The 24,252-nt window shown below is 46.4% G+C and overlaps 1 protein-coding gene across 1 annotated transcript; it reads right to left on the bottom strand.

Annotated features, from left to right (window-relative positions):
• Positions 1-3,693: 3,693 nt before the first annotated feature.
• Positions 3,694-12,685, bottom strand: UTS2B (urotensin 2B). Its single transcript, XM_054835476.1, has 5 exons — positions 12,562-12,685; positions 10,196-10,297; positions 7,165-7,202; positions 5,993-6,086; positions 3,694-4,250 (listed from the first exon to the last, which is right to left on the bottom strand). Exons 1-5 carry the CDS (start codon positions 12,683-12,685, stop codon positions 4,225-4,227), a joined length of 384 nt encoding a protein of 127 aa, XP_054691451.1. The 3' UTR covers positions 3,694-4,224.
• Positions 12,686-24,252: the final 11,567 nt, after the last annotated feature.

Here is a 24,252-nt window from a genome sequence, read left to right as displayed (position 1 = left end):
TTTCAGAGTAAAACAGGTTATCTTAAATCCTGTTTCATGCTTTCCACTTCTTTCCAGATTATAAAATATAGCTGAAAAGAGCTGTTTGCTGACATCTCAATGCTCAGATTCCTAGCTGACGTTTTCTAAATCTCACATATTCCTTCCTGGACTTGAGTCCATGTCAGCTAAATTCCTTGGATTGCTATTCTTGGGTATAAATCATCTTTAGAATTGCCAAAGAAGATCCACTGAGAAAGGGATTAAGCAGGACTAAGAAAAAAATTATTCTTACCACACACTCTGTGTTAGGCAGAGAGTAAGGTTGGAGATAGGAACTAAGAGTTAATTTCCTGATCTTATGTGAAGACAGCCATCAGCTAGCAAAATGGGGAAAAATGCAGTCAGCTTCTCAGTCAGCTACAGGAAAGGAGTTGGGAAGTGAATGAGTCTTTGAAGTTAAAGCTGCTCTGAGGATTGGGATTTTGGGACAATTGTCCTGATTCAGGCTGCGGTGGGAGATGAGGGTGCTACTCAGAAGGGCAGGTAGCATCCAGTAAACGTCTGAGAGGGGCAGTGCTCAGCCATAGCAGGGGCTTTTCCCATTTTCCTTCTTGCTTACAGCCCTTCCCTGAGACCAGGACTGGCCCAGCCACAGAAAATTTGCAAGAAACTTTGCTTTTCCTGACATCTCCAATATAGACTAACGCTGCTGAGAGCAGCTGCACAAACCAGTCAATCACATCAAGAGGTGCCCCCATCTTTCCCATCAAGTAGAGCACTCTCTAGCTGAGTTAGGTGATCATTTCTACTTCTGTGGGTGAGTTATCAGTGCTTGCATGTGAGATCAAGCATTGCAGATGCTTTCCAGACCAAGATCTTGAAAGTCATAGAAAGAAAGAAGGGCTGTAAGTCCACGGTCATCTTGGTTTTTTGCTCCCTGTTTTTCCCCTGGTCCCATTGCTCGTTTTCTGCCTTTGAGCTCGTAGGTGAAGGCTTCGAGAGCTGGATTGGTGGATGCATGTAGACTGGCTGATCTGAGACAAGATTTTCTGTCCATGCTAGAAGCAAATCTGCAAATGCAGAGCCAGACAAGCCCAGACCCTGTCCTCTGCAGTGCACTGCCACCACCTATCCTGAGCCAGCCCTGTGGTTTAGCAAACAGTTACCTTATTGCACTGAGCTCATCCAGACAGTCTGAAGATAATCTGCTTGCAAGGCAGCCATATGTATGGGGCATGGGCAGATTATGGAAGTGATGTACTCCTGACCGACTATACAGCTGTCTGTCAAAAGCAGCATGGACAGAGTCATTGCGTGACATATTTTAGGAGACTCAGATCAGAGGAATCCAATGCTAACTCAGCGGCTTTGCAGAGACGCTGCTGATCACAAAAGTATTGTAACAGTTGGCAGGTATTAGCCTGGGCTTCCAAATGAAGATGGATTTTAAAGCCTGTAGTTGTGTGCAGAAATGCCCTCTATCTGAAGGGTGATGTGAAAGCAAAGCAGGACAGAGGTGTCTGTGCTGATGTTGCTTGGAACTGGGAGCTGGAAGCCTCAGTCCTGCTCTTGAGTCCCACCTCACTGCATGGATTACTTGGGAGAAAGCAGCAGCTTTTCTGTTCCCTGCCCTGTCCACCACAGAGCACACTGAGACCTCCTATGGCTCCAAAAGCACTCTTTTAAATCCATAAATTGGCAGGTGCTGTTTAAAATATGATGATGATTGAAAGGCTGACCACCACAATTTGTTTTCACAGACAATATTGGATAGCTTCAGTCAGCATGCATACCATGGAGGTCAGCAAATATGAAATGAAGATATACTACAGCATCCATTGCACGCTAGATTTGCCCTGTGCTGCCTCTTTGCAAATCCATTCAGTTGTCCGTGAGGATTTTCTGCTAATAAATCAGCACAGTCTACTAGAATGTCTAAGGGAAATCCCTTTAATTATTGCCTGTGGGTCATTAACTTTAGCAAGAGTGACTGCCCAAGCATGGGTAAGGTGTGAGCAGCCATGATGGGGAGGTGGCACCTGAGGAAAAGAAGAGGTTTTGTTCTGCATGTTTAGGAGAAAGGACAGGACCCCCCCACAGTGACATGCTGAGGGTGAGGCTAGGGAGAGCATCACCTCCTTTGCTCTGAATTAATAAATGAATTGTATTCAACACTTATTCATCACTCCAGCAGAAGCAGCTAACGCAACAGCATATAGTGCCTGTGAGGAAATAGTAAGGTAGTTTGGGTAGCATAAGCACTTAAATAACTGCTGATAGGATGTAGCACACCATGTGGTGGTGTGCTAAGTGCTAATCACTGCTAAGCTGCACGGTGCATCGCACTCCAGGGAATTCCCATATCTAGGATCAGAGCAAGCTGTTAAATAGCCACAGACCCGGTATTCCTTTCCCTGAGTTGTCACACCAGGTTGGGAAGGCATGGCTACAGCTAGTGGGTAACAGATGGAGTCTACTGCTCCAGCCTCTCATTGCACTGGGATTTCCTGCAAGCTGAAAGCATCTGAGCTGAACACCAGCTTGGGGCACTTGGTGCAGCTCTTGTAATACACCTGCCTTTCAGCTGAAGCACCAAAATCTTAAAGAAAGAGAGACCCTTCTCTTGGCAATAGGCTATAATTTTTCCTGGATTTGGTGTTGTTGAGACGGTGTGTGAAAGTGTGCTCTCACATACCTTTTCACTTGCACAAAAGCAACAGGAAATGGGAAATGTGTTCTGAATCACTACCAAGGAAATTACAAAGAATTAATGTTAACAGCAAACTGTATTTTGCATGTCATTAGACCTCACTGATATAATCAAGCTGGTTTTATTCCATAGGTGCCAGCTTTGGTCTGTAATAGGATGAAAAGATCTCCTGTTAATGAAGTACATACAAGGTATGGCTGCGGTAAGCGTGCACATCTTGCCAGAGCCCAAGGCAATGAATGTAGCATGCTAATTACAGCTTTGGGAGTAAAGTTTTAAAGAACATGTGATATGAAAGCTACAGTTCAATAGCATGGCTCAACAGGGCTGGAGAGACAGTTCAATTCTAGTTAAAATCAGTCCACACGTTCAGGGTGGCTACCAGATTCTGCTCTCATTCACACCTCTGGAAACCTCAAAGTTCACATCAGTGGCCTTAAGATTTACTCTGAATTTACACCTCTGGGAACATGGTCCATTGTTTTTGCAAATAAATGTAGGTAACATGACTTAAGATGACTATAGGTAGGAACCACTGATGGATTGTGATCTCTTCCTTTTGGACATAATTCTGCAGTAGAAAAAGCCAGATAGTATCTGCACTGAGCAGCCAGATGAGCCAAAAATGTCTTCTCAAAACTTCTCTTTGGGGTGAGTAGGTAGAAATCAGAGGACAGCAGCCCACACATATCCATGAGGAAGACCCAACTTTCATTCCTAGTTCTGGTCAAAAGGAAGGTCGTCTTCCTCAGGCACATTAAAACAGGCCTGTGTTGTGACAGCTAGGTGTTTAATGGGACCCTTTTTTCCATTCTAAACTTCCCATGAACCATTTGGTAACAAGGGCCTACATCAAGGGAAACGTGCTGCCCCTTGGGTCTCTGCAAGAGGTGAGAAAGAAAACAGCACATGCTTCTGTGCAACAGAAAATCTTTATTGGAATGATATCCAAAGGATCCAGACTTCCATGCCTGTCCTCCCCCAAACCTACTGTGTATGCTGACAAGACACGATGAGGAACAGCTCTGGCTCAGCAAGCCGAGGCAGGCAGCCCTGAGCCCTTCACATTACACCCAGTCTGCCTTCCTGTCCCAACAGCGGGTGTTAGGTCATCACAGACCTGCTCGTAGGAGGTGATGGGAAACCCAGACACCACCGTGAGCAACGTCTGCAGATGTGGGCAGAGGCCCAAGCTCAAGGGAACTGAATCAGTATTTGGGAGACCTGGTAAGAAAGGGAAGAGTGTACAGTGGCAGCAGACTGAATGGCACACACAGGACAGCAAGGAACATCGGGAAGCATCTTCCAAGTAGAAGATGACCGTAGGTTAACCTGGAAGGAAGGAACAGTGGAGAGTGGTAGTGGGCTACCAGCTCCTGTCACGGTCCCTGTTATACTTGGCTGTGGTGTGGTCGTGGAGGATGGCATCCGAGTTAGCACGATGAGAGGACAGAACAAACTCATAACACATTTATACCCAGCAAGGCAGTTTGGGGAAGGGCTCATCTTCATCCTCCAGTCCTGGCAAGCCTTCAGATGCAGTATTTCCAAAAGCAGGCTGGGAAGGTATACAAGAGAAAGATGTTAGCACCCAAGTGACTTTTTCCAGCTTCCTACTCTAGCCCTGGAGCGAGTTTCAAAAGACCCATGTCTTGAGAGACTTGGGGTGTGAAGCCAGCACTGTGGTTTCCAGGCACATCTCAATAACCAGCTTTGGCTTCATATAACAGTTCTACGTGTTTCTTTTAGCTGCTTATAGGGTTAAGAGGTCTAAAAGTTGTTTCCATGTTGCTTGATTTATAAGGCTTTGCTTTTCCTTTTGCTCTACTTCAGCAATATCAGGAATCAGCTTTTTCTTTCCTGTCTACTAGCCAGCAGTTTTGCTGCCTCACAGGTATGTGCAGGGTTTTTCACCTGTGGCTGACTGGAAGAGCAAGATACTGACTTGGACAGACTGGATCTGGTCATTACATTTTTTTTTAAAATCTAGGCACTCTAGCACTCTGTTGCTAACTGTCCTCCAAATGCAATTGATCTCTGTGGGATCTTCTAAGAAAAATAGATTAGGGAAGGATGCACATTTTGGTGTTGGAAAAAATAGCTGTACCACCAGCATGCCCTGTTCTTTGAATCCTGTGTGGGTCTCCTATTGTCAAATATGAGAAGAGATTTCTACCTGGTTTTTGAAAGCAGGATCTTGGGAGAAAGCTTCTACTGAATCAGCAGGCTCATGCTGAGACACGGGCTCCATCCAGACTGGAAGGGCATTAGATGAAGGCAAAGATTCTCTGCTTTGATTTCTGGCAGAATTTGATTTAAATCTGGCAAGGGGAAGTAATTTTATCTACATTTGAACCTTCCAGACTGGTGGGGGCATGAATTAGATTAGCCAAATTAATGACAGCCTCCAGGGTTGCTTATAAATTGCAGATTGTCTAAGGATCACCTAAGCACTTAAGCAAGCTTTGCACAAAGGGATTTTCTCTTGGCTGTTTGGCAAGTTGTCAACTTGCACATGCACAGAGCATGTGGCGTAAGGGCAGAACTAGCTTTTTTGTTTTTAGGCCAGATCTGTCATCAGTGACTTCTGGTTTACAGCTGCCACTGCTTTGCAGAGGAATCCGCTGAAAGCCAGCGTGAACGGCATTGTCCGTGTGCTTGTCAGGGGCAGCCTTGCAGGAGCGCTGGTGCAATATACTCCTCAGTCGCTGGATATGGACTGTACGAAGCTTGGAGACCAACTGGGGGACCTACCAGATCTTAGCTCCCTGCGTTCTTCATTGATTTCCACATCCTTTTTAGCTGCTTTTCAGCAGCACAAACAAGTGCTCCTTTTTTCTCTGTAGGGAGGCAGTGACCTTGGCAGAGGGGAACGCATGCAGTCCACATGCCTCATTATGCCTTCAGCACTAGCTTTGTGCCCAGAGCAAAGCGAGGGGTGCGCAGCGGGGACGTGTTCGTACAGAATTCACCTCCTCCAGGACAGGCACTCGTTGCCCACATAACCCCACGTTCCTCTGTGAAAAGCGGGATGCAACACTGACTGCCTCCAGTGAGGTCCTTGGTATGCAGACCCGACGTATCTGCCCCGACAGCAGACAGGGTCGGGTACGCAGTCCTTCTCACCAGCTGCTAAACCAGCCAGCCATTAACAAGAGAGGGCCAGGACTGCTAGAAAAGCTGCCAACCTGTTTTTCAGCATATTTGGGGCATGTTTATTGTCACTGTTTCTGTTGCACAAAGGAAGCCCTGGAGATGAGGGCTGGACAGGATGGCTGAGGGCTCTAACTCAAAACCTACCGCGTTTTTTGGGCTGGGATGCTGAGAGGCTTTCCAAGGCATAGGCCACCTCTGAGCCTTCCTCAGTTGAGAGCTGATCCTTCAACTTCTCCAGCTGTTTAAAAACAAACACATCAGTAAACAAATGCCCCATCATGTCTCCAGGCCCATCACGTCTCCAGGCATCTACCCACTGCAGCAGAGAGCATCACTTCTCCATTGCTCTGGGTTGTCCCTCCCCTCCCTTCCCCCCAGTTCTTGCTAACTTCCCTTGGTTATAATGTGGAAAGTCCATGGTATTTCTTCTGAATCTGTAGCTACTCTTTCCTAGTAGACTAGGAACATCTACGGCCAACATCTAGACTTCTGCTCTGGCAGCGTGTTCCCAGGAAGCCAGAGCTTAATGTCCCTCAGCACTGGAGCGAGGAGCTAGGGTAGGAGCTGACAGCCTCCCGTCTGGCATGCTGCACTGTAATTTTTCAGTCTGAAGTGAAAAGAGCCAAGTGGAACCCGGCAGGACCTCCAGGATCCACATGAACATCTGGACCTGGCCTGAGAAAGAAGAAAAAGGGCTTCCACTGCTTGCAGGGTTTGGGGCACAGTGGGAGCCGCGTCAAGGTTGCTGCACACCTTTCCCTGTTCCTGGGCACTGGGTGTAGGATGGAGCTTCCTCTTGCTGTCTGCGTGTGTGTGCACTCTGCTCAGCACAGCAGGGCTCTGCCTCCCTTACTCGTAAAGAGCCCAGACAAAAACCATTCTGAATTAGGCGTGCAGTGGCTATCCCTCTAACTTCAACCCATTATCTAATGCAGCCAGCTGACACAATGCCTAGGAAGACAGCATGACCTCCTCTTCTCCCTCCCTTTTCTTCCATGGAGATTTCCTTTCACATTTATTTTTTTCCTGGCTTGGCCTTTGCTGGCTTTTCACTGGTAGCAGAGGCAAGAGCCGCATCAGCTTTTATTGCACTAGTTATAGCTCTCTTGCTCTCTTTTTATCTTTTCCAGCTCATGCAGCTACTTAGCCCAGGTTCTGCTTTTCTCTTTGTGCGATATATGCTTACATTATAGGAGCAGAATTAAGAGTAGCAGGATGCAAAGGTAGAAGAATAGGGCATACAGACAGCATGCACAATTGTTTAGCTATTCATACAACAATATGCATATATGTTTCCATGCATTTGCTCCTCTCACCTGTTCAAGCTCTTCAAATTTCTTTGCCAGCTCCCAGTCTGCAAGAAGGGAGAGAGTAAGATCAGTATCTGCATTGCTTCCCAAAGCTCAAATCAAAAGCAGTTTCTTCATTTAACCTCTTCAAGGATTGACAAGAAAAGACCTAGTTATCATTTCATTCCTGTTAGTGATCTTCAAATCTGTGGTAGCAGAAACAGTGACAGAAAAGCAGGATTTCTCTGCTGAACTCTATGGGACTTTACCCTAATTCTCCATTATGAGGGAGGCTTCTTTATCGATCACCAGGCTCTAGGGGAATTGGCCCAACAAGGTCACATACTGTGTGATACCAACTTAAGTGAACCTCTTTGCTGCTTTTTAATTTTTATCCTGTTAACAGCAATCTCTAATGCTGGCTTTTCTGTCACTGGCCTTTTACATGAACTCCCATTGCTTCCTTTAAGACTTGTTTATCCTCACATCACCCATGCAGGCAGAAGTCAGAAGACACAGATTTAGCCTAGCATAGCTTATGGCTTTTTAAGTCAGCAAACATCAGGGTTGGCAGAGTGGAGCAACAGGAAAAGTAACGTAGCAGTGAGTGCACAGATTCCACGCTTTAAATGTCAGGGGAGCACAGGGACCTGGGGACCAACTTCGTAGATCAGACTTACAGATGTTGAGGCTGAGCAGTACTGTACTAGACTGTCAAAAAGCTATGTAGAGGGATGAATGAACTGCGCTAATATCCCATCCAGGACAAGGGGAGATAGGTGCCTGTGAATGGGATCTAAAACCTCCAGCTGAATTGGGAAGGGCCTGGACTGGCAATAGGAAAAGCTGCAGGATGGGCCATTTCACTCTCAACCCTCTTGAGGACCGAGGTACCTTATTCCAGATTCAAACTGATGTCAAAAACGGTTAATTTTTTTTAGTAAGATAGATGAAATGATGGAAAGCACCATGACAAAATGAGCTCACAGATGAGTGGCTGGACTACAGCAATTCTCCTAGGAGGGGAATGCAAAGTGATCAGCTGGTTTTAAGTGCCAGTTTGGGATAAAATGCACTAAAATAAGCAGAAGAGCAAGGAAAGAGCTAAAGAATGTCTCTGCTGGGCCCCACGAGACAGCCAAAAACCAGCCCTGGAGCTGCCGCCTTTGTCAGCTCCTAACGTGGCAGCAGGCGTTGGTCTGCATCTCCAAGGGGATTTAGGACATAATTCCCCCCCGATGTCAGATAAGACTTCAGCACACAGACACATTGCCAGACTTGGGCTATTTTTTAAGCATTTGAAACTGAGCAGGAAGGTGCCAAGAAAAAGCTGACTGCCTTCTCCTTCTCTCCGTGGAGAAGGAAACAATTCAGATGAAAAATCCTGAATATTTTCTGACAGATATTCATCCAACAGAAAAAGCAGCAGTTCCTAAGCAAATCCATTACATCAGGGCTCAGTTTGAGAGACGGTCCGGGGACGGGGATGGGCTGGGAGTTGGGAGGTGGGGGCTCTGTTCCTGGCACTGCCAGCGATGACCTCAGGCAGATTCCTCTTAAGCATGTCTTTACATACCCATAAGGTAGAGACAGCCAGGTCTGCATAGCTACAAATCAAAAGTGCCGTTTAAGAGATTACATCATTATTAATGTTGTTGTTGTTGTTGTTATTATTATTATTCTTCACATTTTTACCTCTTTCAGAGTTTCAAGTGCCTATTTTTGCTCAACTTTCCACAAACCATAAGCTTGGTCAATGACTGCTATGAATAGAAAATGAACAGCGGTCGAAATTTGGAACAGATTATCTCAGGCAGGGGGAAGGAAGTTAATTTATGGATGAAGCCTTGAGAAACTGCCTGCTGTAAATCCTCTGTCTGTGCTCTGCTCAGAGATTCATTATATTCAATTGTCTGGCATAAAATGCAGCCTTTCCTCCTCTAGGAGTAATAAGTGCAATAATCCATAAACCAATCATAAAAATGTTATTTCTTGAATGCATCCCCTTTGCAAGAAGAATGCCTTTGTTAGTATAAGGACTTGATTTATTTATGTTTATTTATTTGTCCCAGGATTGTTTAACCACTGCCTCACTGCGTTAACAAGGGGCTGGGGAAGAGCACTGAGTGATTTTGACAAATGGATTTTCATAACAAAATTTTTGCTGGGCCCCGTTCTCAGCTGTTTTCACAGGGAAGGGCAGCTTCCTGCTCTGAGACCACCACATACAGCCCAAACCCTCCTCTGGCTGCGGTGGCCTGGGAATAGCTGACCCCTGTAACCCCTATGGCGCTGGAGAGCGCTGCGCGTAGTGTCATGGAAAGCCCAAGTGTCTCTTCAGCAGGTCTGAGTTTAGCCACATGCGGGTGGCTTTAAGTTTGTTGTCTGTTCACAGAGCACAGAGACAGGAAAAGCCTCCACATGGTCTGTCTGGTCTCGCCACTGTGTGGGAAAAGCCTGTTGTCTTAACCTCTTCCAGCAGCAGCAGGGGCTCAGGCTCAGACAGGAGCTCCCACTACCCTTGTCCCAACCTACACCTGACCCAAGGGATCTCAGCTGTACGCTCTCTGCAAAATCTTGATGCCACCCCACCGCCCCGTGTGCTCACAAGATGCTGCTGGTTTTAGCATACCAGCAAGACACTGAGCTGTATCTCAAAAGCACACGGGGCTGTACGGGGTTTGGTGGAGAGGTGACTCCCAAGCCTCGCCCATGCCCCAGGCATAGTACGCAAGTCTCAGGGATAGCAAGGGCACGGGGACTCAGCTGCATCTCTTCTTGTTACTACTTATGCACACACACATTTTTCCTTGCCAGCTCAGCGTTGAATGTCTGAGGATCTCGGGTGTGTGGTTTTGGGCAGCTTTACCTCGCATTGCAAAAGCAGGACCAGGAGCCCCACGATGGAGAACCGCTGACATTAATCACGTGTAGGCACCATGCTGGGTGCTTCCACTTTCTGAGCAGTTGGTATTTCTGAGGAACCTGAGGAGCGGGTTCCTTACATTCATGCAAACACAGATTCAACATGCTGAGATCTCCCACCCCCTTCGCTTACCAATATTTTCTGGTCTCCGCCATGCGAGTTTCTTATTAAGAAGCAGAGTCAGCAGTGTGTCCTTGTGATTTGTGTCTTCTCTCTCCGGAAGCACTCGATTCTCTGCAGCACATAAAACACACCTTTCTCTATTTCTAATGACAAAAAGATGGACCCCCACCCCCCCAACACTAAAACAAAAATTAAGGCGGCTAAGGAAAATACATGAGGAAAATGTATCCTGTCAGCACTTCATCAGGGTGGAAGGAGCTCAGAGGAAGAGGAAGGTGTGTGAGCACAGTATGAAATGTCCAGGCAGCGAGGGCTGTGCAGCGAAAGGGTGCAGGATGGGGGACCCCTCCCTGCCAGCTCCGGGCTGCTGGCCAGTCTCACTGCAGCCTCGTCAGCATGGCTGGCTGCAGAGAGCCAGAGACATCACCTTGATTTAGGCAGTCCTGACCTTTTCTGCAAGGCGGGTGTAGCGGATGCCTCTGCAAAGCCAGACAGCAACCCACGAGATCCTCTCCTCTCAAAACCGCGGTTGTTCCCCCCACTCACACCATCCACCTTCCCAGGGCCAACAGATGTGGGAACTCGCTCCTCATGCAGGCTGCCGTGTGGGTGCCGGGGCTGAGAAGCCCTGCAGCCCCGCAGTCTGTCCTTGCGCTCACTCAGCCTTGGGGCTGCTCTGTCTGATTGCCGGTGGTATTAAAGCACAGAGCCAAAGCGTGGAGGAGCTTGAAGCAAGCCTCTCTATCCCCAAGGAAGCCTCTTACAGTAGCTGTAGGCCACGCAGAATTTTTCTGTTTTCCAGGAAAAACCTCCCCAGGCTGCTCTCCTAAAGCAATTTGGACGTTTCTATGAGGCCCCTTAAGGGAGATTTCACAGTGGTTTCGCTTTAGTGGTTGTGGCTCTGCCCTCAAATGAATGGTTGTGAAGGACAAGGGTTCAGCAGAAACCAACGGAAGCAGGGGATGGGACTAATCAGAGCTCTGAAGGCTCTGAGACCCTCCCAGTTCTGCTGAACAGATTTCCAGAATCATCTGAAACTTGAATGTTGCATTCAGTTTTGAGAATGACAGAGCGGGAGCCAGATTTTACAGGGAGAGTGGCCATTCCCCAAATCTTTGGTCTGAACATCCCTGCCCCAAACTCAGGCCCTACAAAGCCCTAGAAGATGCCCACAGAATCCATGGAAAATACTAAGAAATTATGCAGAAAGGCTTATTTTCTCTTCTTCCAAGATCTTTAGGACTTCCACTCACTCCCTCAAGGAGGCGAGAAAGGAGAAAATGGTCTCACATAGCCATTAGCCCTACATAGCTGTGGGGGGATGAACGCAACTATTTTTGATACACGAGACAAAACATTGTACCAGATGAGCCTTAAAGGATGCTCAAGAGTATGTGGGAATCAGCTCCACTAACTAAAGTCACATAAATCTGCAGAAGCTGAGGGGCCCTGGCCAAAGGGATGCTCCAAGTATTTGGCCGGACTCAACCCTGCCTCATGCTGCAGCTGAAGCTGCTGGTTCTGGTTGTGATCTCTAGAAATAAACCCGAGGCAGCTGGGCAAGCTACACGCTGTGTAAAACTTGCAGTTAGCGTGGAGTGCTATAAGCCTCCTTCCTAAGTCTGAAAGACAGTTATGATTTTAAAATAGCTACTTTTAGTCATTTGGGGGATTTGCTACAGGAAAAAGCCCCTATAAACACTCTAGTAAAAACTAAACCGAAGCAATATTTAGATAGAGTGGCCTCAGGAATGTTTTGGTTGTCATTACAAAAATAAATAGGTGATATAAGAGGAAAAATCATTTGAAAAACAATGTTATTTTCAAGCCTATATTTAGCTGCTCTTTTTTTTTTCCTACTGCCAAGTCTCTTTAAGAAAGAAGATTAATGATTGACATTTCCCTGCAGAATAAGTTCAAGCTAAGATTAATTTAAATTATGGGAGAAGAACATATAAAAAGAAGTTTTGCGAATAAAAAAAGTTCAGCGGCACCCTACTACTGACATTTATGAGCTGCCAAATCTCATATGATGCATATTGGAATTGCTACTCTGATATTTTAATGTTTTTCCTTGGAAATTTTCTTTTAGGAAAGAAAGAGCTACCCTTACCTGATTTCACCAGATTTGATATTTTTACTGATTAGCAGAATGTGTCATACGACCAGCTGCAGACTAGAAGGACAGCTTTAGCTCACGCTAATGTGAACAAGTCTCTGGGTAGTACCCGTGTTAACTGATGGTTTAGTACAGCTCAAGGTTCATTTTAATTTTTTTTCCCAGATAAGCAAGTGTTGCATGGCCATGACAAGCAGCAAAGCAAAGCAAAAAGATAACCACCTACCTGTGTCATCTAGTCTTTATTCCAGCTTACCTTGTAGTAAAAAAGGCTCTCCATGTGTAGATGGGATGCACACCATCAAGATCAAGATGGTTAGCACTCCAAGGGACAGCTGGACAGACCACATCTTCTCCACGTTCCCACCACCCAAAAGCATTCTTCCTTCAGGCACAGTGGAGGACTTCAATGCAACCCAGTGCCAGATGAGCTCACTTTTAAGAGGCAGTGGATGTGCTGCGATTGCAAATGGCCTTTGGAGGAGGGGAGAAAAATATCTCTTGAGATATAATTCAACCTGTCAATATGATTCACTCCTTTGGGAGTGGACAGAACAACCCAGTAACAGACGTCAGATGGAACCTGTTCAATATATCTCATATCAGACTGATTTAATGAATTCTGATGTTCCCACAGGCATGCACCGTCCACGCACGCCAATATACATTCCATACGTACATACATTAAAAATATTTTTTCGGGGCTGCTGCTTTAATGGAGTTCAGACCTGAGGACTCCCACATTAGCAAGGAAGATTTGTCTAGCATATAGGTTGCCATATGTCACCAGTTTGGACAGAATCAGGTTAATGGGTTTTTGTAATTTATCATCTCACTTCCTAGTACCTATATTAATTAATGTGAGATATAATGAGTGCTGAAGTGGTGGGAAACAGAGGGGGAGAGCTCTTTTCATTTAACTGATTGGAGGATGTTGAGTGTGTTTCGCTCACCGTGACTTATGGCTTTGTCAACGGGAAAGGCATCACACCCTATTTTGGGATTGTGTCTGAGTGGGGGAGTGCAGATTTGGCAGCAGATATGGAATACATCAAGGATGGGCAACTGTCTTCAGTTTTTTTCTGGGGGAAAGAACAGAGTGGAAGGTCAGATGCTCGTTCTGGCTGCACAGTCAAATTTTATTAGTTTAGGGCAAAATATTGAGGCACATTGCACATATTCCATGTCATCTCAGGTCGTGACTACATCTTGGTTTGGCTTCTATTTGATTTGATCACTATTGATCAGGGACCTGCTACTAGTTTTCTATTACAAATTTACCAAGAAAAGTGTTGTAATAGTAACAGTACTAAATGTTGTTCTTCACTTCTGCTTCTTCTGCAGAACTGAATCATCTGTACCACAGTTTGGCCAAGCTCTGACTTGTACATACACTCCTAGTGACTCACTTTGTGTGCTTTTTTGACACCGCATCATGCCAGATTACCCAACATAGTTTCATCTGGTGGTACCTGCACTTCATCTTAACTAAAAGACAATATAATTTCCATGTTTGGGCTTTTGGCTTCTGGTCCCCAGCTCTCCCTACAACTTGCTGTGTACCTTAGATAGATGTAGAATAAATAGCCTTTTAATATCCCTTTTAATATTTACTTTTTAGTGAAAGTGGAGGGGAGAGGCTTAGATTTTTTGCAAGAATTGCCTGTGAAAATTAATGTGATGCTTCCATTAAGGAATACTTCTCTTTCACTGAGAAGAAATTTCAGTTCTGGGTCACTGCAACTGTTCAGCCCCCAAAGCAACTCACGTATAGAGGGTGCTAGTCCTTTCAAGTGAGAGCCCTGGTGAGGTGAGGGACTGCCAGTCTACGTTTACATACTAGAAGGGAGATTACTGGATGCTGTGAGCGGGTGGACGCTCTCAGCGGGTGGGTGGGTAGATACCTGACAGCCACTGCCAGACACTAATGGACTTTTTGCTTTTGTTGCAGTTATGAGATGGTTGATTTGCAGTGTTGGGATTCTGTAAGACTCCCACCTGGAAAATTCCCTTGCTTTTAGCCCATTTGTCCAGGTGCTGGAAATACTATTGCATTTTATTGTTCTTATGTATTTTATTCTCAATAGAAAAACAACATAGTCTCCATATTCTTCCTATTACTTCACTCAGTGGTAATTTCTACATCATCCACGGAGCACTTGTGCCTAGAGCTCAAAGATGGTGAGAACACGAAGATGTGAGCTCCATCTCCACCTCCCATGGTCCTACTCTAAGCCTCTTTATGGAGAAGTTTCTCTTTTCATAAAGCTATACAGACTTCAGGTAATCAAACACAATCACACTGGAAATTTGACAAGGGTGGACAAAGCCAACTAGTCCAGAGGGCAGGAAGGGAGAAGTCTTGGCCCAGGCAGCTGAGTTGCTACTAACCTCAGCTGCACCAGCTCTGAATGTGAGAGGTGAGTATGCATACCAGGGCCCTGAGGGTGTTAACAGTCCTGAGCAGCCTCAGCTGGCACCTCCACCCACCATCTCTGCCTATAGGCCAAGAAGACCCATTTAAGCTGAACCCTGGGCCACCTCTGTTTCTGCCTGAGGTATGTTGGAGGGATGCTAGTCTGCAGCTCAGCTATGTCTTTGCCTTTCTTGGCCATGCACACTACTGATCTGGACACAGACCTGCAGGTTGACTTCCTGGCTTGACCTCAGATGTGTTTCATCAGTGTGGACTTGTCTGGTGTTCACTGGGCTGTGTTTGACCCTGGTTGCTACTATCAGGACTGATTCTGACTAGTGGATTGATTTCCAGCTCGACCGTGGATCTGCCCATCGTGGGCTTCCTTCATCACTGGGGCTCTTGACTGAACCTGGCTGCTGTCTCTGGACCTGCCCTGCTTGCACCTCTTGGGATGCACTTGGCTCCTTGCTCCCTAGGGAGCAGCTGGCCCTTGCTGCTCTTGAACATAATCTTCTTCAAGATGTTTGGCTTCTTTCTGTGCACTGACTCCCTCTTCTCTGCCAAGTAGACTACTAGATCTTGGAGTAGTAAAGGCTTTCAGGTATGTTATATAAAATCTCAATTTCTCTGAAGTCACTCTGGGCTTTGTTGTTAACTCTCATGAAATTAGGACTACTTCTAGAAGAGGTACAGTCCCCAAATAACCTAACCTTAGTTTAACCCCAAAGGAGGAAGCCTTACTGTTTCAGAGTAAGCCTCAGACAAGGGGCAATCATTGTGGGTTTTGGGTGACTTGTAAGATGCAGGAGGCAGTGTTGAGCTGCTGAAAGGAGGCGAACATGAAAGGGCTACTTTTCAGAGCCAGCTTGGAGTGGCAGGTTTCCAGACCACTTTGTATACTGTACATTTGGGGTTTGGAGAGAGGGAGAATATTTTTTCTTTTCCAGAGCTGCCTGAGAACACATGAAAACATCAGGTGAGCCTCAACAGCATCCACAGACTTTGCTGTGGTCTTATGGTCTCCACTTAACCATAGTTTGCCTGGTCCCAAAGCAAACAACCTGCTGTGGGAGTAACTGTCAGGGAAGAACCTTTACTTAAGGTTGGGAGAAAGGGCACATGACCTGTCCTGCAACCTCTGCACCAAGGATGGGACTTGGCTGCAACCAGGTAGTCTCAGATGGTAGAGATAAGACTTTATATTGTGTGGTACATATGAGGAGACTCATGTCTCAATGTTCTCTTGCCTAGAATGTTTGTAAGAATAAGATGAGGGTAGGGCATGACAAACAAATTTGGAAATGAGTTGGGGACACACCTTGTAGAGGGAAAGGCAGAGTGGGGGCCTGAACCCCCTGACAAAGTGGGGAGTAGGTGAGCTTTTAGCATGCAAGAAAGGGGACACACATAGTGTCAGAAAGGCAGGAGTTATCTTGCTCCCTCATCCCACCATGCGCCTCTATCCCCTTTATGAACTTATGTGCCCGACAAACTGTTTCCGTCTTCTGTAGACAAGTCTCTTCTCTCTTCCATAGTGCCTGTTTCTCTTGCCTATATCACCATTGTAGACCTGATGCTATTTGTCTCTTCTGTCTGCATTCCTATTGCATCTATCTGCTCCCCTGTCTTGCCAACTGTGCTTCATCTGGTAGGAATCAAAGTAGCAGGTACTGAAAACCATCCTGTCCTCTTCAGCCTTCATCCCTTACATGTTTAATATCTGATTTCTCCTCTGCTTGTGTCAATCCTGCCCTGAGAACAAAACCCACTGGTCCTGTTATTTGAAGTACCAGTGGAAGGTGCTCAGATACTCTGCTGATGTGTGGTGCAAAGCCCCTGAGAGAGCAGCTTGGCTGCAGAAAGGAATTAAAATAATGTGCACATAAGCCAGGAAAGCAACCCCCCTCACAGCTCCCTGAGAGGAGGGAGTGCATAATGGGGAGGGAGATGTAGTTACAAAATGAGATTCTCTGTTCCTAAGGGGATTGTTAAAACCAGTCAATATTTATGAAGCTTTTAGTCTGACTCATGCAATTTGTTCCCCCTTCTATGTGCTTGTCTTTGGGACTCAGCTGTTGCTTGGCCTGTTACTGCCATAAAATTAGGTGCTATGTTTTAACTGTATCCTTGCTTAGAGAAAGAAAAGGGAAAGGTCCAAGGCAGAGTGTAAAGCAGCTCAAGTCTCCACCTCACTGCAAGCAACCAAGGGAGGACACAGAGAAGCATCACCAGCTCCCATCAGATGGGCATTGTACTAAAGAGAAGCGGTTCCTCATGATTATGGTAGCGGAGGGTAAGAAGTGCAGATGGGCTGCCTGCCTGCCTTTCACATCCACTCTGGGGGCTGTCAGTAAACCATTCAACTTCTCGGAGAACAAGCCAGCTCCAAAGTATCATCCTAGAGCCAGGGGCTGAAAGACTAATCCAGGAATGTGAAAGCATGGGATGTAGGATGAGGCAGCCCATGGAGAGAAAGCAGGGAGCAGAGGCAGTTGTATCATTCTCACCTCTGCCTCTTAATCCTGAGCTTGAGCACCTCCTCCAGACTCAGTCTCTCATCCCTACTGACCAGGGTTACTTAGCTGGGGTTCCTGGTGGGGAGATGAAGGCAATACAGAAACCTTTTCTGCTTTGAAATGTGCTGTGACATGCTGGTCTCAGAGTACTTTCCAGTGATGCTCCTGAATGGTAAATATTGGCTGTGTAGGGACTAATCTGACCCCTGTGCCAGGACAGTGTCCTGAAGAGGCATGATCTGGAGTGACCTGGTTATACCATCAGATTTACCCTGAGCTTGATCCCCCTCTGTTCTGACTTTCCTTCTGCAAGCCCTGAGTTCATCCTGGATGATGAGGGTGAGCAGCGCCCCTGAACTCAGCAGGGACAGAGTGCTGAGTAAGTGATGTTCTGAGGTGTCTTTGCAAATGTGTCATCACCCTACAGAAGCTAGTCCCCTAGTAAAGGCAGTGGTAGTAGGAAGGCTGAGAATGATTTGGAGCAGGAGCCTGCCTGGTTTTCTGGAGCAGCTCTTCCCTTTCCACTTGTAGGATATTAGAGAACAGCCACTTGTGGAAATGGTAACTGAGGTAACAAAATAGTACATGGCGAACAAGAGGTGAATTCTAGAGCTGGGACTTGCCCTCCACAAATGTGGTTACAGTCCCATCACCCTGGCAATAGCTGCAGTCCTTGGCTCATTGTTTCTAGAGAATGGGTATCGGTGGTCATTATCACTTATCCTGGGAGCACACAAAGCCAGGAGGACCCAAAGTGGTGGTCTGGCATGTGGCTTCTGATGGAGCTTGCCACTACCTGGATGGAGAGGGAAGGTGAGGAAAAGCAAGCAGGAGATGTGTTGTCTCTACTGAGTAGCAGCAGGCTGTGCTAGGCTGCCTGAGCTTTCCCCCAGGGAGCTGATGCATCTCCCCAGCGGGGTGGAGACCCTAGCTTGGCTACCAAAAAGCCATATGTGCATGTTATTGTGGCACTCGGATGGGCTAATTAGCCTGGATTTTGGGTGAAATTGCCAAGGTAGCACATCATCACGGGGCCCTGCCTGCCTGCACGGAGTTGTGTCTTCAGAAAGCCCTAGTCCTCCAGCACTTCCAAGGCTGCTGGTGGTGAGACACCGTGTCCTCCAGGCCATGCTGCAGCCACCATTTGCTGGCTGCTGTACAGGCTGACGTGGACTTGGCAGCTCCCAGTGTGACAGCAGAGGAATAAGCTGCCTCTTGATTTTTCTTGTTGCGGATGTTGGGCTGAATATGCTCAATGCTACCTGCATCAAGGACCTCTGCAAGGATCCTTTGGTGTGGTCAGCAACCATCATATGGGAATGAGTGTGTGCATCCACCTGTCTCTGAATGTTTCCCCTGAATTTTGTACACTTCTGCTTCAATCAGCCACTCTCACCAAGTCTAAATTGAATGTAGCTTGTACATGTACTACTTTGGGTAACATGGCCATATAGACAAGGCTGGGTGATTTCCTGCTAAAAATGCTGGTTGGGGCACTTTTAGGGTTGTAGAGGTCAACCCTGTTTACTAGCAGTGCCAACTTTGATGCTGTTGTTCCCCTTTCTCCTCCTCTTCCTCTCAGTTCTCACCATCTGGCCTTTTGATTTATCAAGAAATTTTACCCATTTTTTTTGAAAACTCTCGCAACAGGTCACCCAAGGGAGGGCTTGAGGGTACACAGATCTGTTTTGTTTTGAGGAAACTTGCACAGACAAGCATAATCCTTGCATTCCCTGTTTCCTTACCTAGCTTTGAACTCAGGGCTGCTGAGACCCTGTTGGCTTCTGCACATGCAAAATAGTGTTTCATTGCATCGACACCAATGCTTTGTGGATGTAAACTTGCATATATAAAATTGTGACTAAAAATGAAGGATCCAACTGAGACTGTAGGACATATCCATCCTTTACCTTTTGGCCTGCATGCCACCCTGCAGCTTGGTAAACAAGGCTGGCAGAAGGGATGACACAGGAAATCTTTTACCAGAAAAGGATGGGCAGGCGGAAATCAAAGAGATGATTTTTTTTAGGTAGATTTAATAATTTTTCAGAGTGGAATATAGCAAACTTGCCGCTAGGTGAGAACTGCACTGACTTCAGCCCCTACCAAATGGCCTCTAACAACATCAGTGTGTTGAAATTTCATCCAGGCAATAGTGGTTCTGAATAGCTGGGAACCGGCCAAGGTGCTTCACCACTACCTGCCGCTTTTATTAGGCTTCTCATTTGTTTCTTAGGCCCCTCCATTGTGCAGGTTTGCAGGCAGCTCCCTGCAGAGCACTAAGTGAATAACAAATATCTGTTCTGGGGATTTCTGTTCTGACCCGTAAGAAAGAGTAAAGGAAAGATGCACAGCAGATAAGGGAAGAGGAAAGTGGCAAATGTATCACTTTTTAGTATTACTTCTCACTTTCAGTGGTAAAGGAGGTTTTTTGGAAGGCTTTTGGTCTCTTTTGCTGATGTGAAACTTAACACTGTTTCACATGGGGGGAAAAAAAAATCACCAAAACTACAAGCCTTGCAAATGTATATATAAAACTGTGGGCAGAGATGCAGAGCTAATTTGCACCTTGCAGTTTCCAGGGTAGCCTGTACAAACATCTGATCTGTGCATGTAGCTGAGCTGTGAGCAGCATCATACCTGACTTTAGATTGCATGAGTTCTCTCTCCAACTTGAAAGTCAACAAAAGCCCTTGTTCTGTAAATGCACAGCTCATGATTTTCCTAGTGCCCCTCATTATATTACACGTAAGCACAAGTTTAGGTTTGTACTTGTTCATTCTTTACAATCACCCGATTCATTACTCCTGGTGCGCTTTATAAGAAGTCGATCTTTGCAGGCTCCTGTTCTCCTTCAGGGAGCCCGAATTCCCACAGGCACCATTCAGCTACCTGTGGAAATTGCACACCTGCTTCTTGGTGCTCCTTGCCAATGCTGTAATGTTTGTTTCCTCTCATTGGCCCCTTCTGGCACAGGACTTCAAACCTCTCTTAGAGTGCATCTTAGCGTAGAAATGCAGGGAGGTTAATGACTGAAGTGGGTCAAAGAGGAGAAAAACAAAAGTGTGCGTCCCCAGCTCAGGTGAGAAGGAAAGTCAGTCCCCTGGCATCAGTCACCACTGACCCACACGTTTTAGATATGGGTTTCTGCGGCACCTGATATCATGAGACACCTAGAACCATTTTTTCCATCCCTTTGCATTGGCCATTAACTGATGCACACATTCCTGCCTGTAGGATCGTTATCCTCTGTGTCTGTTCCCACAGCAGCCTCATCAGTTGGAAGTTAGCCTTGCCATCATTAAGGAAACTTTAACAAAGACTGTGCTATTGAAAGTGAACATCTTGATGAAGCCTAATTTATTTCACAGTTGTTGTTATCCCGTTGACCTAAAATGACAGCAGGACGCTTGGAGAGGTGCCTAGTTTATTTAAGACACAAGCACAAAACTGTCTCTCCCCGCCTGCAGAAGAGCTTAGCAGCACAAGGCACGCCGAGCTCCTGATCCCAACGCTCTGCCTGGCAGGTCCTGCCCTAAAAGCTCACTGTGGCTTTTCTGAGGGCCAGTCCAGATCATGTTGGTTTTATCTGTTTTTAACAGTTCCAGCCTCTGCTTTGCACATTCTCTCAGGAATGTTTTCAGTGCTGGCAGAGCTGGGAAAGTGCTGTGTGGTGTACCAGTGTGACAATCTGGGTATACCCCAGTGGTGAAGTGTTTGGGGACAAGATCAGATGCCTGGGTGCAGGTAAGGAAAGTGCCCAGTCCTGGGGCTCCCTGGGGCTTATCTGGTGGCATGGTCCCAGCTGCAGTTTCATCTCTGAGCCCTGCCCACAGCTGTCTGCTGGAGCACACTCCTCACTGATCAAGGTGTGCCTGGTACATGGGGTCTGCCATGGAAAGTGTCTGCTGGAAAGCACAGAGCCCAACAAGGACAAGCGGATGGGGTTGCAGGTTGCAAGAGGAAGTCCACCTGGGTATAAGGAGAAAAATCACAATGAGCAAACAATGGAACAGGGGCTCAGGTGCTGTAATCTCCAGCCTTGGAAATGTTCAAAACTCATCTGGACAAGGCCCTGAGCAACCTCATTTTGAAGCTAGTCCTGCTTTGAGCAGACGGTTGGACTAGAGCCCTGTAAATTCCCTTCCAAGTGAAGTTACTCCATGAAAGAGGAGTTAAAGGTGTGTGCCCTGCACTTCAGCTCAAATTCCGCATCAGTTTCCCGGTTGCTTTTGTCCTGGGAAATAAGACGGGCTTGTCTTCCAACAGAAGCTCTTGTGAGATTAAGTTCCCACTTTTATAAAAGATTGATGTGTCATCTTATTATCTTAAATAAAAGAAAGTGGTTAGTCTTCTCGGCTTTATTGGGATTAATCTACCCAGTGCAGCATTGACTATTTGTCAAACTACAGGCTGTACAATTTGCATAGGAAAAGCCGATGTCAGTCTAGAGGAACAGACAAACCTCTTCCATGCTTCTTGCCTAGAAGCAGCAGCTTGTATACACAAGTGAGAGCTGGGAGGGTGATTTGAGATCCACTACAACAACAAGCCCTTTGGGAGCATAAGATGTGATGCTGCTGCAGCGCTAGCATCGTCAGTAACTTGGTTCCTAGGTCATTTCCAGTCCCCCTGTAGCTAGTCTCATGTTTTTTTCGTAGCTGTCTTTGAAACTTTCTATAGTCTCCAAGTGATTTATGCCATCTTCCAGTCTCAGAGATTATATCTGAATACACCTCTTTAAAAATCAAGCTAAGATAAGAAGGAAGTCTGATGCAAAGAAAAAGGTGTGTAGGACCCTGCCTTAAGGAACAGTGTTGACAAAAGCTGTTCGCTAGTTTTGCTCATGTTCCCCCTCCCAGGAGCCTGTTCCAGCCTTTCTGTGCTCTGACACCTAGAAATGTTCCCTTTGTTTGCAGCACTGAGAAAATAATGTCACTTAAACTGTCTGCCTGAAGTTCCCTTGGGTCCTAGCAGAGCTCACCATCCAACTGCTACCACTCAGTAGATCTTGCAGGAACAAATACATTTGCATGATTAAGGGAGCCACAGGGAGGCATAAGGAGTCACATAATTGATGTAGTAGAAACCTCAACACAGGAACCTCAGGAACTACCCTGCTGTGACTCTGAGCATCGGGTACCAGATCTTGCTTTAGTGATGCTACACACAGCCAGGCCCTTAACAGCACCCAAAGTCACATCGGTCCAACACAGTATCTCTTGAGTGCAGTGCAGACTATGACTCATGTTGTTGGTTTTGGCCCTTGCCAGACAACTTAATATGATATAAATTCATTACTGAAGACTGGAGCAAAAAGCTGTGTGCATGGAGTAAAATGCAGGATCATCGGGATGGACCGATTAAAAGTTGTGTCATAAAATTGGCACTGTTGCATTAAAGCTGCTGTGTAAATGTGAATGCTTCAGGCTTTCAATTTTTGCTGTTTTATACTGAATACCTTATAATGAGAGAAGGGCAGAAGAAAACCATATTCTGGTTTTAGAAAGTCAGATCTGTATATCCTGTGCCACTTCTGTATTTTCCTGGTTGGTTGGACTCTTCTTTTGTCCTTACTTTTGTCCAATAATAAATGCTTATTCAGCATTCAAAAAGCTTGATTAGTAAATGGTGAAGGATGTCCAGAGGAATACACTGAGTTCAGAAAACCCTCAAATTTAGGAGAATTTGGAAACAGACTTTTAGACCCTTCCTTAGCATGGAGCTGGTTGTAACCCCCAGGATTACTTGTGAGCAGTTGAGTTGTATCGCTTGTGTGAATGGCAGGGGGATTAGAGGGGGGAGCTGGGGCTGTGGCAGGAGATAATCTGCGTCAGCTGCCCTTTGGAGGGACAAGACCCTCTGTCTAATCCCCATCTGTATGATCATATGGAGTACCTATGTAGTGGGGGTCATCCTGTGCACCGCTCACCTCTTGGTAAAAGGGCACAATGGCCTTCTAGGCAGAAGGCTCATCAGGTCCCAGCACATGTCAGCACACAGGAGAAGAGTTAGGTACATTTGAGTGAGAAGGCATCAAAAATATAGACAGTTCAGTGACTTTTTCTGTGGAGAAGGCTGAGCAGTTGAAGGAGAGGTAAAGGCAGTCAGATTAAAGACAAAGTCTATGCATACCTGCATCTATGCATATGAAGCATCATTTGAAAGGAGCAGAATTAAGGACAGACTGTTCCTGAGTTTCAGAAAACAGGACTGGAAAACTCTGGAGTAGCACACAGCTAACCCTCTGGAAATCAATTCTCTTTTCACAGTTTTTAATGTTTTTATTTTTTCATAAAATTGAGATATTATTCCCTTTGCCATTTATTTCTGAGATCTCACATCCTACTATGTCTCCATCTGAGCTCCCGTTCCAGGCACGCAGGGCACAGAGCTCCCTGGAGCCTGTTGGAGAGTGGGAGCAGGAGATGGGCTCAGCCCCGGTCTCACCACACTTCCCTGTACCCACCAGTGGTACAGGGGCTGTGGGACATTAGAATAGAAGCTGGAGGCCCCTTATTTCAAATGTAGTATTGATTTTATCTGCTGCTTGCATATTTCTGAGATACGTGCTTTTTTGTGGCCAAACACTAAATGGTCTACATGAGTGACTGGCTGTGCTGAGCACAGAGTGGGGGAGCTCTGACATCCCTGAATCACAGAATGGTTTGGGCTGGAAGGGACTTTAAGGACCATCTAGCTCCAACCCCCTGCCATGGGCAGGGACACCCTCCACTAGACCAGGTTGCCCAAAGCCCCATCCAACCTGGCCTTGAACACTTCCAGGGATGGGGCATCCACAGCCTCTCTGGGCAACCTGTTCCAGTGCCTCACCATGCTCACAGTGAAGAATTTCTTCCTAATATCTAATGTAAATCTACCCTCCTTCAGCTTAAGGCCGTTCCCCCTTGTCCTGTCACTCCATGCCCTTGCAAACAGTCCCTCGCCAGCTTTCCTGTAGCCCCTTCAGGTACTGGAAGGCTGCTGTAAGGTCTCCCGGGAGCCTTCTCTT

Source organism: Grus americana, chromosome 9 (genome assembly GCF_028858705.1).
Source record: "Grus americana isolate bGruAme1 chromosome 9, bGruAme1.mat, whole genome shotgun sequence".
Taxonomy (NCBI): Eukaryota; Metazoa; Chordata; class Aves; order Gruiformes; family Gruidae; genus Grus; species Grus americana.
Note: the sequence above shows the minus strand (reverse complement) of the source record. Positions and strands in the feature narration are given on the sequence as shown.

Excerpts from the sequence above, each read along its gene's own strand:
- UTS2B (XM_054835476.1), bottom strand. The coding sequence starts at position 12,685 with ATGCTTTTGGGTGGTGGGAACGTGGAGAAGATGTGGTCTGTCCAGCTG. Across the intron at positions 10,298-12,561 it reads AGAGCCTTTTTTACTACAAG|AGAATCGAGTGCTTCCGGAG; the intron begins GTAAGCTGGAAT and ends TATGTGCTGCAG. Across the intron at positions 4,251-5,992 it reads ATCCCAGCCCAAAAAACGCG|CCTGCTTTTGGAAATACTGC; the intron begins GTAGGTTTTGAG and ends ATACCTTCCCAG.